Raw genomic sequence first — 12,166 nt, forward strand, 5'->3', positions numbered from 1 at the left:
TTTAAGCGGGCACTCTACACTCACCGGGAATGGCTTTTTACACCACCTTCACCCTCCGATGACACATCTTTGAATTGCATTCTTCCTTTCTCGGTCGTAGGCAGATCTGTAGCCAATATGATAAAAAGACATTGGTCAGCTCTTTCCTTGAATGACCTTATGCATGGATCACTCCGGTTCACCTTTAAAAGAGGGACCAATTTACGGGACCGGCTGGTACATACAGCGAGCCACCCCAGTGAAATGCGATTAGATGTGAGAGGCCAACACGCTCCCTGTGGCCACTGTACCATGTGCCAGCACACGGAATTGTTTACAGAATTTGTACACCCTCAGACTGGACGTGTGTTTAAACTATTCTCTAAAACTGATTGTACTACCAAAGGGGTGGTGTATGTGGTTAAGTGCCCTTGCCCCCTGCTGTATGTGGGCAAAACTTCACGAATGTTTAAGACAAGGATCATTGAGCACTGTTGCAATATCAGATCCTCTAGAAGTGATGAACCTTTGGTCTCACACTGGCTCCAGGCGGGTCACTCCGTTGCTGCTCTCTCCTTCCTAGTCCTGGAGGAAGTCGCGCCCCCTCGTCGGGGGGGGGTGACTTTGCCGGGATACTCGGTCGGAGAGAACAGCGCTGGATCTTCACTTTGGACACAGTTTCACCGAAAGGTTTAAATAAGGAAATAGAATGGTATTTATTCTATTAATGAGTCACTAATTCCGCATGTGTGTCACTGTGTACCTACCGCTCTCAGCATCTCGCGAGAGGGATTTTCTCTTTCGCACCATTTTTTCCTTTAAATGGCTGTCACTATTACAAGACATTGCGCTCCTGCTGTCAACACTGAAGGTACGCATTTACATTGCATAATTTATCATTAGCAGCCTGTATTGTTCCGTTCGTGATGTATTTTATTTTATTATAGATTAAACTTTCGCTGTGGTCCCTCCTGATGCAGCTTACCCGAAACACGGATCGTGTCGGGGGACTTTAATTGTTGTTTCGCTTGATTACCTGGAATGGAGTTGCCTCAACTAAATGAACTTTGAATGATTGACGTTACAATAAAAAATATTTGAAGTTTCAATGGAACTAGATGTTTTGTCCTGCACCATGTTTATGTGGGTAATTGAAGTCTCCCATTATTACTGCACTACCAATTTGGTTAGCTTCCCTAATTTCTCTTAGCATTTCACTGTCCATCTCACCATCTCGACCAGGTGGACGGTAGTATACCCCTATCACTGTAGTCTTCCCTGATACACACCTAGGGTAAGATCTCTTATAAGAGGTGAAATGTCGTCAAGAGGATGAGTGGTCATGTGGTGTGGTTAAAGATAGCAACTGCCACTTATTGCTCCTTCAGCTTTGCTACGGTTTTCAGTGAGCCTGTCCCCTGGGCGACAGGGAAAGTTAGCAAGCTTATCATGTACATCATCCCTTATGGCGTTTGCCCTCAACCATGCCAGTCGTCTCGCCGTACGAGATGCCAAAGGCCCTCCTCCATGTCATAAAATTCTTGGGGAGGGGTATTGTTTACAGAACCCTGTTGTAAAATGGGTTTTAAAGATTGTAGACACGCAAATAAATATTGAACCTCATAAAATTGGTGGTTTTGAATCTGTGTGTTTAAGATTCCTGACTGGAAAGCCTTTTTTGCAAAGTCGTCTAGACATTTTTTGTCTCTTCCCAGTGGGTTACTTAAATGCAGTCTTGATTTCTTCGTTTTCTGCATGGGTGACTCGACGACAACCAATGCATGCAGAATTTGGACGTTCGTATAGAAAGGTGAGTCTCGCATTCTATACTTAAGATCGGTTTTCCTCGAGGTTGGTACCATGGAGAATTGAGAGTCCCAGGCTTTTTCCCATCATAAATTCTAACACTGGATGAGAGGGAAGTGCTGTGGGTTCAGCTGGAGTATCAAAAATTGAGGATTTCAAACATTTCTTGCCTAGGGTCTGGTATCTTTTAGTTTCCACATCTAATCGTTGGCCCACTTTCTTTAAAAATTGAGAATATGTAAGGTACTCTGGAGGGGACGCTGGCTCTGATGGTAGTTCTTGTGGATCAGATGGGTAACCTGTTGATGACCCTGGGGAAGAAGATGAGCTAGGGGAATCTCTCGGTGGAGGTGAGGGTCTCCTAGGCTGGTCTTTTGGCACTGGATCCGGTACAGGTGATAAGGGTGTCTCCGATGGTTTGTCAGGTAGTGGCTGGTGTTGCTGCTTTACTGACATTAAGAATTGTGATAAGATATTTGTAATCTGAGAAATGGTTTCGGAGGCGAGGTCGAAGTAGTAGGTGGCTTCAGTTGGTGCCCTGACGGTGGTAGAGCCGCATGGAGGATGTCGCTAGCTGGTCCTCTCAGATGGCGGACATCCCTTGGTGGGCAGGTAATTTTGGAATAAAGTGGATCCTGCAATCTGGAATTGTTACCGTGATGAGAGGCTGCAGATAATACAGAAACAACTTCAGACGAGGGGGAAGAGGATCCGGATAGCCGTGGAGGGAACGGAATATCCTACAAGTCCATGACTAATAGTGGTGAAGGACTTCTTTGCCTTTTATGCCCAGTTGGATGTTTCTTGGGCTGTTTTGTTGAAGGCTGCGTCGGCAGCGTCTATGGGAGAGGCTGTGCGCCGGGTTGTGTCGAAGGCCTCAAGGGGGTTGCTAACGTGCCGGTTATCTTCAATTTCGACGTGTCGTCTGTGCGTCGATGCGATGGTGCTTCGGAGATGCGTTGACGCTTCGATGCAGACTGTGGTCATGACATCCGCAGTGCATCTCCCGTGCCCTGCGTCGGTGTGAGTCCCAGTTTTTCCAGATATTTTGGATCTAGAGAGTGCGCAGAAGTGGCCCTTCGATGGGATTGGGCCTTTGGTGTCCTTTTCGGTCCCGGGGACGACCTGGCTGAAGCCTCAGAGGGGGCATAAGGGCCCAATGTATTTTCTCTCAGTTGGGCAATGCGTGCAGTTCTTTGATGCTTTGCCCGTGGGGACATGCGTCCGCAGTCCCTGCAGTTTGCCTGGTCATGTCTGGGACCCAGGCAGATGTAGCAAAATTGATGTCTGTCAGTGACAGACAATTTTCCCACAGTTGCAAAACTTAAAGCCCAGTGGACGAGGCATATTAAGTTGTAAGCGATCCCTGTGGTATTCTGCCAAGTTTTTGTCACTTTTTTTGTCAATTTTTTTCCTCACAGGAGAGAAGAGCTCCACATGCAGTCAGTCGCATGGAAAAAACAGACTGAGGAGGCAAGGGAACATACAAGAAGGAACACCTCACAAAAAGACTTTGGTGATCTTGGAGAGCTCCGCCACCTAGTGGCACGGAGGATGTACCCAGACACATGGCTAATTCAGCTGCTTATCTATGGAAAAGGAGGGGATCACTTCAGCAGGGGGAGAAATTGTCCCTTCCCCCGTTTGGAAGGGGGATTTTAGGTGGTAGACATAAACAAAGTCCTATCCCCTCCCCCCCCCTATGTTTATAGGTGCTGATATCTTCAATTACCATGGTTTTTCCCAAGAAAAATTATATGCATAGTTTAAAAAATGTAAAACTCCAACCCAGTGATTCCTCCCCCTACTTTAGTTAATGACACTAAATAGTGTCACTTATAGTGTTACATTGCACACAGGCAATTTTCTATAAGTTCATTCCCACAGGTACAGCACTGCTTTACCTCTTACCCTCTCTGTCTGTGCATACACTGCATAGCCAAGGGGCAAATACCTACTTTAAACACCAGCAAATATTTCATGGACAGGAGGCTCAACCCACTGTCTGGACTGATCCGGGTACATACAGGGAAAATAAAGCACCTTGGTACTATATGCCAGTTTGTTGAGAGCCAGCAAATGGAGCTTGTACCACAACTGTATATACATACATACGGTAAGAGTTTAGGCACCATTGGTCAAATGGTGTTTCAATGAATCTCTAAATTTACAGATGCCAAAACAGCTTTGATGTGGTACAAAGGTAGACATCTTTCTGCAATTTTTACCACCATCTCTTATTTCTTGCTCCTTCAATTTCTCCCTCTGCTCCTGTCTCATTCCTTGCTCCCTCTCTCTTCCTCCTCCCTCCCCATTTTTTCACTGTCTCAACTTGCTGTGTTTTGCCTTCCCTCTCACTAGCAGTGACCCCTTTCCTGTGAGCCAGATTTTGCCAGAGATAGTGGGGAAGCAGACTGGCAGTGGAAGTTGGATAATGCTGAGGAAGTAGTAATGGCTCCGAGCAGCATAAAAGTAGCAGCAAGCAGCAGTGTGGCAGTATCATTTTCTATTTGTATAGCACTGGTCTGGAGCGAGACAGGAAGTAAGCTAGCCCACAGCCAGTAGTACTTGTGGGAAAGTAGAAGACAGACACTTGGATATAACTCATATTCCACCCCAAGGGGTGAAAATAGAACATTTCTCTCACTGTTGGGAAGGAAACCTTCTGGATTCATAAGGTGACTATGCTGAAAGCATTTTCTCACCAGACATTTGGAAAAGCCTACTAGAACATTTTAAATTATAAACTGTGGTTTTATATTTTTGTAGTAATTGCCTATTTTAATTAGCTGTGTTGAGCATATGAGTAGAACAGACTGCTAACAGATCTCTCATACACATTCATTATGGATATTCTGAAATCTGGAGTGCTCAGATGATCAAGGACCAGGCTGAGAACCTCTAGCCTGGACTCTCTGCACAAGTTCCATCTATGGATGGCACATAGTCTGACATATACATATGAAGAAATGTCAGTGTGGGCCTGGCTTCATTTTAGCCAAGAATTAAGTGCAGTGGCAGATAGTGGAATAGAATGCCTTCGCAGAAGATCTATGTAGATACATGTGGTATTATTTAACCGTCCCATGCTTTCCTGAGATGCTGCAGCTAGGGCCAAATTCTACAGCTCCTAGCTGTAGAATTTGGCAATCCCTACAGGAAGCCAGCTGGATCAAGCAGGGGCTCCCACCCAGAAAGAGGAGGAGGGGGAAAAGTGTATCAGTCCATGATGTCATCAATTCAACGCACCATAAAGGATGAAGAAGACAAACAGCTCTAACCAGAGCTAGAGACAAAACCTGAGCTCCCAGCCCAGCATACCCTACTCTCCCACTAATAAAACCAGACAAGCCCGTCTTCAAATCATAGACTTTTAATTTAACAAAAGACATAAGAAAAAAGGGGTACAGATTTATAAAATCTATCCTGTAAGATGAGTACAAAGTTTAACAGTGAACATCGCTCACACATAGTAAAATGCCATCGATAACGGCAATTTCTTTAAAAATGATTGTCCAAGACACTTTCTTTTCTAATTTTTTTTTTGCCAAAAAAAATAAATTTCGTGTTACTTCATATAGTTATAGCTTTTTCTTTTATTTTCTAAAGGTAGTTCCATACTGCCGGATCTCCAAAGCTAGCTGCGTCTGTTTTCTCCAGTAGCATCCCTCTCTCTAGATCCCATCACGTCCCCTCCCTCCTGAACTGCTGTTTATATGGATTTATCTGAAGACTCCAATACAGAGAAGATATGCATTACACAGCCCTTTGACACCATCAATATAAAATTAAACCTCTGGCTACGGTTGATGGTTGGTTGTCTGTTTAAAATAAATTCTCTTCTGGCAATAGAGCACTGGTTGCATATCTTCCATAAGCTATGAGATCAGATACAAATCAAGTATTTCCCATCTCAGCACACAGGAAAAAAAAAAAAAGCAAACATTGCACACAGATCCAATTCTTAAGCAGGTATTGCCTCTTGGTAAAATGTGCACAGAGAGAAGGGTCTTGACTAATATGGGCACAGAGCAGACCAACCCATGTTAAATGCTTGCACATGTATATTATTCCTGTTTTGTTAGAACTTGGCTATGGAGGGACAGCACGACTTTGCTCTGGATCACATCTCAGACGCTGAGAATATGAGCAAAAGACACCCCCCCCCCACCAACTTTACTAGACAGCCAGAGTATGCTGTAAAACATCCACGCCAAGCACAATCCTTCCTGTCAAGAGCCCAAAGCCCAGTGCCAGCACACAGGATGCCTGGCAGGGTCCTATTCAGCTGAACAGATGTTACAGCAGTACAACACAAGAAGGGAAATTACAGAAAAAAAATAGCTCTGAAGAATCATTTTCTATTTGTATAGCACTATATTACATTATGCAATCAAAAGGGACTTTTTAATTCTATCTCCGGTAATACTGCTTTAACCTGCCCAGCACATCTGCTGATGAGAATAGCTAGAGGCAATTAGGGACACTGTAAACTCCTGGCCTTCAATGCAGAGAGGTTGCTAGCATTACTGTACTACTCTGCTGAAGAAAATAAAAAGGTACACAGCCAAAGAAGATGGATGTCATATTCCAATATATTTCTAGAAAAAGTATAGGCATATTTCTTTAAATAGATATCTATATCAATATGCATATATTAAAACTCTTAAATTAAAAAAAAAAATGAGAGCAAGCCTGCAGCTTTAAGCAGCACGGTCAGCCCTCATTCACCACATAACATTTTTTTGTTGGCCAGCAGGAGCAGGGATGAGATATGGAGGGGACCTCCTTGGACACACAGGAAAAGTTGTGCTCCGCTAGGGGTAGGACAGAGAGAGAGAGACTTGGTGTGTAAACAGGAAGGCGACTCAGCCCCAGAAATCAGTCAGTATTCCTGGATGCCCGATACATGAAACTATGCCACCTCATTTCATAATTTCTCAAAAATGGGGTGGCACCTGCTTTTGCTACCATAAAAAACTCTTGGGAAATCTGATTAGTAAATTAGCAGCAATTGAATAAATCCCCAGTTTTTACGCAGCTCAAGCTTCTCCAAGCACATTGAGATGTCAGTGTTTCAACCGCTTAGGCAGGAGGCTGTCCAGGGATACAGACACCATGCCTACCACCCCCCCACCCCCTTTAATGCATCCATAGAGTCAAAGCTGTAACCCTTGAAAAGACAAAAACATGGCAGGAGGGGGAAGGGGGTTTAAGGAAGATCTGCTCATCTCATCCTTTAAATCCTTCTTTTACACTCCCAATGATATAGTGTAGAAAAATAAGCCATCTGGCTTTGATCATGGGCAATATACAGTGCCTTACACCATGCCACACTGTTGTATACTTTTGTCACATATACTGAGGGGGTGGGGTTTCCCCAGACCCCTCTCCCTGAAGTTCTTTGGTATGAATAAAAGAAAAAAAAACCCAGAAGCAACAGATTCCTTAAGTAACAGTTCCTTCATTGTCTCTTGTGGTTTTTCCCCTTGCTTAAGGACATGAAAGAGACAAAAAGTTCACAATAAAGCCCTTGTTTCTTCTGTAAACCCCTCTGTTCACCTGCAGTAGGACAAGCCAGTGGTCCCCCTACTTAGGGAAAGAAAAAAAAAAAAGGTGTTGGCCTTTTAATGCTTATGGAGTTAACACCTCAATCCCTTCCCAGATTTCTCATAGTAACTTGTGCAACACTCATCGCTGGAAGGGCCTCTTGACTTTCTTCTTCCGCTTTGATCTGGCATCCACTTTGGCTGCGCTGTCAGATTTTGGCGGGATGGTGGAAGCTGTCCCTGCAGCACTTTGCTGGGGGGTGTTGAAAAAGTCCCCATTAGGCATAGGTCCTGGTGAGCCCTGGAAGATGCGACTGAAGAGTTCTTGGAGGTCAGCAGGAGAAGTGGGGTTGCTCCCTGAGGCCATCCTGACAATAAATAAATAAATAAATAAATAAATAAAAAAGCAAATATAAGATACTGCAGGTCTGCAGATCCCATTACAGAGATGGAAGCCATGCATATGCCCACAGCAGAATCAGCCTGCTTTGTGCTCTGGTTTCTAATTTTCAGACTAACATTTATATTGCTTTTATTCTCTGTTATTTTTATGTATTTAAAATATATGCTTAACACACTGAAATTGACAAGTAAGAACGTGGCAGCAAGGTTTAGAAAACAAAGCTGCCTTCTTTCTGCCCTAGAGCTGTACCAACCTCTGACGCCCTGTGGCTCTGGAATTTTTTGAGCCAAAGGAGATGTGGTAAGGAACGCGATGAGTATCCGGACAGATGCCAATGCGCTGGCAGCCAGCCCACTCTGAAAAGAGAAATGCAGGGTTAAAGCACCAGGCTAACAGGAAATAACTTTCTGTAACATCAAACTGGCTAATAGGAAAATTGGTTCTTACCTGCTAATTTTCATTTCTGTAGTACCATGGATCAGTCCAGACTCCTGGGTTTTGCCTCCCTTCCAGCAGATGGAGACAGAGAAAGTTTTGTAGGCACTGCCTCTTAACCCGATGTGCCACCTGCATCTCTTCAGTATTAAATCGGTACTGAAGCAGAAAATACTAAAAAAACAAAAAACTCCTAACCAATTAACTCTACTATATCCCCCGGAACAAGCAGAGGAGAAGGAAATTCTTAGTTAAGGACTATAATTTAATTTAGAATATATCTTAAAAGGACTGAGAAACCTGTGCCATTCTTCAGATTTAATCAGACTATTAAAAGTAGCTAGATTGAGCAGACTCTCCAAAACTCCTCTTCCCCCACCAGACGGGACCCTGGACTGATCTGTGGTACTACAGAAACAAAAATTAGCAGGTAAGAACCAATTTGCCTTTCCCTGTACATACCCAGATCAGTCCAGTCTCCTGGGATGTACCAAAGCTTCCCTAAGCTGGGTGGGACTGCAAAAGCCCCGCTCGAAGTACACTTCTACCAAAATTGTCGACGTCCAGGGCCTGGATGTCCAATCAGTAGTGTCTGGCAAAGGTATGTAAAGACTTCCAAGTAGCCACGCTGCAAATCTCTTGCGGCAAAACCAGTTGGCATTTTGCCCAGGAGGCCACCTGCGAATGGGTAGAATAAGACCTTAACCCCCCCCCACCGGGACAGGATGACCTTGACAGATATACGTGGACCCAATAGTCTCCTTCAACCAATGTGCTATCGTGGCCTGACGCTTCTTGACCCTTTTTTGCACCACACCATAGCACAAAAAGGTGATCCGACAGCCTGAAACTGTTAGTGACCTCTAGATACTGCAACAATGCCTGACATCCAGACGTCTCATTTCACTTGCATGAGGCGTATCCATCTCCAGATTTGTACAAGCCGGAAGCGCCACCGACTGACTTAAGTGGAATACAAACTACCTTCAGAAGAAAAGACAGAACCATCCCTCAACGAAACTCCGCAATCCGATATCAGCAAAAAAGGTTCCCTGCATGACAGGGCTTGAAGCTCAGACACCCTTCTGGCTGAACAAATCGCTACCAAGAAAACCACCTTCAAAGTCAGATCTTTTATGGTGGCCCTCTTAAGAGGCTCAAACGGTGCCTTGCACATGCTCCTGAGGGCCAAGTAAAGGCTCCAAGGAGGACACAACTTACGAACAGGGGGCTGCAAATGCTTCGCCCCATGAAGGAAATGCAGCACATCCAGACGCGCAGCCAGAGTTGCTCCATGAATCTTGCCCCACAAGCAGCCCAAGGCCAACACCTGCACTCTCAGGGAACTAAAGGACAAACCTTTCGTCGGGCCTCTCTGTAAAAGTCCAGAATCTGCACCACCGATGTTCTCCAAGGAATAACCCCTTTCTCTCCATACACCAAGACTCGAAGACCCTCCAAACCCGGACATACGCCAAGGAAGTAGAGGTCTTGCGAGCCCGCAGCAGAGTAGAAATAACATCCTCCAGATAGCCTTTCTTCCTCAATTTCCTCCTTTCAAAAGCCAAGTTGCTAGACAAAAGCGATCTGCTTGATCTAATATATATATATATATATATATATATCTAATATATTGGTTTTAAAGTCAAAATCAACAATAAAGAGTCACCCCTAACAAAATCAACTCTTGGTGTTCCACAAGGATCCTCCTTATCTCCAACCCTCTTTAACATATACCTTCTCCCCCTCTGCCAACTGTTAACAGATCTCAACCTAATTCATTATCTGTACGCAGACGACGTACAGATTCTAATCCCCATAACAGAATCAATCTCAAAAGCGCTCACCCATTGGAATAACTGCCTACTATCCATCACCAATCTACTCAACAGCTTAAACTTGGTCCTCAACGCCTCTAAGACAGAGCTTCTCCTCATCTCCTCAAATGATATCAATATCCACCAACCAACACCACTCAACTCTCAAATCACATGTAAGCAGGTTAGAGATCTTGGGGTGATTCTAGACAATCGACTAAACCTAAGGAAAATGGTCAATACAACAACGAAAGACTGCTTTTACAGATTACAGGTCCTAAAACGACTTAAACCTCTCTTATTCTTCCACGACTTCAGGACAGTCCTCCAAGCGCTACTGTTCGCCAAAATAGACTACTGCAGCGCCCTTCTACTAGGACTCCCCAAATCCACTACCAAACCTCTGCAGATGATTCAAGATTGTTGACCAGTACCAGCCGCTACGAACACATATCACCAATTCTCAGGAACCTACACTGGTTACCAGTAAATTACAGAATTCTATACAAATCAATCACCTTAATCCATAAAACCATCCATCATCAACTTCAACTTGACCTGGAAATACCTTTCAAACTCTACTCCTCTAACAGACCAACTAGAGACATTTACAAAGGCACTCTTAATGTTCCCCCCACTAAAGCCACACGCCTCGCTACGACCAAGGACAGAGCCTTTTCGATAGCAGGCCCTTCTATCTGGAACAGTATCCCATCAAACCTCAGACTGGAGCCAAGCCTTTTAACTTTCAGAAAAAGACTTAAAACCTGGCTCTTTCACCAAGCCTTCCCTGAACCACCAGACAATCACTAGTTGGCCTTCATTCCTACCTGGTCTGGCTCTCCGTTTCTCAAAGAAAAAATAAATGGACTCTGAGACATTCAGGTTAAAGTACCGTTCTTAAGTTTATTAACTTGTACACGCTATGGTAAAATTACTTTTACTGGCCTTTCTTCTTTCCAGCTTGTTGCAAGCTTCCAAGTTCTCGCCCCCTGTTGATTGTAACTTTGACTTATTCCTACTTATTGTTATCTTTCGTTTACGTGAATTTGTTACTCTAGTTTTCTTTTTTTCCCTTTGTTAAACTGTAAACCGATCCGATATGGTAATTTACTATGAAGGTCGGTATAAAAAACTGTTAAATAAATAAATAAATAAATAAATAAATATGGCCCTGCCATAGAAGATTTGGCAGATGACCCAGCCTCAGGGGGCTGTCCACTGCTAGACTGACCAGATCCACAAACCAAGGCCTTCATGGCCACTCCAAAACCACAAGAATCACCTTTCCTGGGTGGACCTCTATTCTCCTTACAACCTTGCCCACCAGAGGCCATGAAAGAATCACTTAGATCAGAACATCATGTGGTCAAGAAAGCACCAAGGCATCGACCTCCTCCACTCTGTGCTCTCTTCTGCAACTGAAGAAACGTGGTGCCTTTATATTTCTCCGAGTTGCCATCAGATCCATATGAGGCATGCCCCATCTGCGAGAAATGAGTTATTGCATCCTCCGATAGCTCCCCTTTTCTGGGATCCAGTTGTTGCTGGCTGAGAAAATCCACTTACACACTGTCGGATCCTGCTATGTGCAATGCCGTATCAAGGCCAAATGCTGCTCCACCCAGAACACCAGCATCTCCGCTTCCAGAGCAACCAGACGACTCTTGGTTCCTCCCTGACATTTGATGTAGGCCACCAACTGACAGGACTCTGACTGCCCGGTTGTGCAGAAGGGGTAGAAACCTCTCCAGAGCCAACTGCACCACCCTTGACTCTAGGCGATTGATGGACCAAGTCGCTTCCTTCGCCGACTATTGGCCCTCTACCGACTGGGACTGACAGACAGCCCCCCCAATCGGTGAGACTGGCGTTGGTAGTCACTACCATCCATTGAGGGACCTAGAGGTCCACCCCGTGCCCCAAATGGTCCCGGCCAAGCCACCGTCAAAGACTGGACCTGGCGAACTCTGTAAGCAGCAGCAGAAGATGAAACTGCTCTGACATCGCAACACTTTCTGTAGAAGTTTCATAGGAGCAAACACCCATGGGATGAGCTCCAAGATCAAGGCCATGGAACAGAGGACCTGCAAGTAATCCCAGACCCTGGGCACTCTGGTGTCCAACAGGTTCTGAATGTGCGCCTGCAACTTGACGATCCGGTCCTCCATGAGAAA

The 12,166-nt window shown here is 44.7% G+C and overlaps 2 protein-coding genes across 5 annotated transcripts in view; one reads left to right on the forward strand and one right to left on the reverse strand.

Annotated features, from left to right (window-relative positions):
* Positions 1-5,723, forward strand: part of ORMDL2 (ORMDL sphingolipid biosynthesis regulator 2) — a 99,138-nt gene extending 93,415 nt beyond the window's left edge. The window contains exon 5 of one of the 2 annotated variants that reach the window (XR_003855534.1): positions 3,207-5,723. The gene's annotated coding sequence lies outside the window, so the exon portion shown is untranslated. Of the gene's footprint in view, positions 1-926; positions 1,603-3,206 lie in introns of those variants that run through there. The other variant, XR_003855533.1, reaches the window with a different exon arrangement.
* Positions 5,138-12,166, reverse strand: part of DNAJC14 (DnaJ heat shock protein family (Hsp40) member C14) — a 36,488-nt gene continuing 29,459 nt past the window's right edge. For all 3 annotated transcript variants that reach the window (XM_029594792.1, XM_029594791.1, XM_029594793.1), the window contains exons 6-7: positions 7,991-8,093; positions 5,138-7,702 (exon numbers count right to left, since the gene is read on the reverse strand). In XM_029594792.1, the coding sequence (XP_029450652.1) occupies positions 7,477-7,702; positions 7,991-8,093 (329 nt within the window). In that variant the 3' untranslated portion in view covers positions 5,138-7,476. The remainder of the gene's footprint in view (positions 7,703-7,990; positions 8,094-12,166) is intronic.

The sequence above is a fragment of the Rhinatrema bivittatum genome, chromosome 3 (assembly GCF_901001135.1).
Source record: "Rhinatrema bivittatum chromosome 3, aRhiBiv1.1, whole genome shotgun sequence".
Lineage (NCBI taxonomy): Eukaryota > Metazoa > Chordata > Amphibia > Gymnophiona > Rhinatrematidae > Rhinatrema > Rhinatrema bivittatum.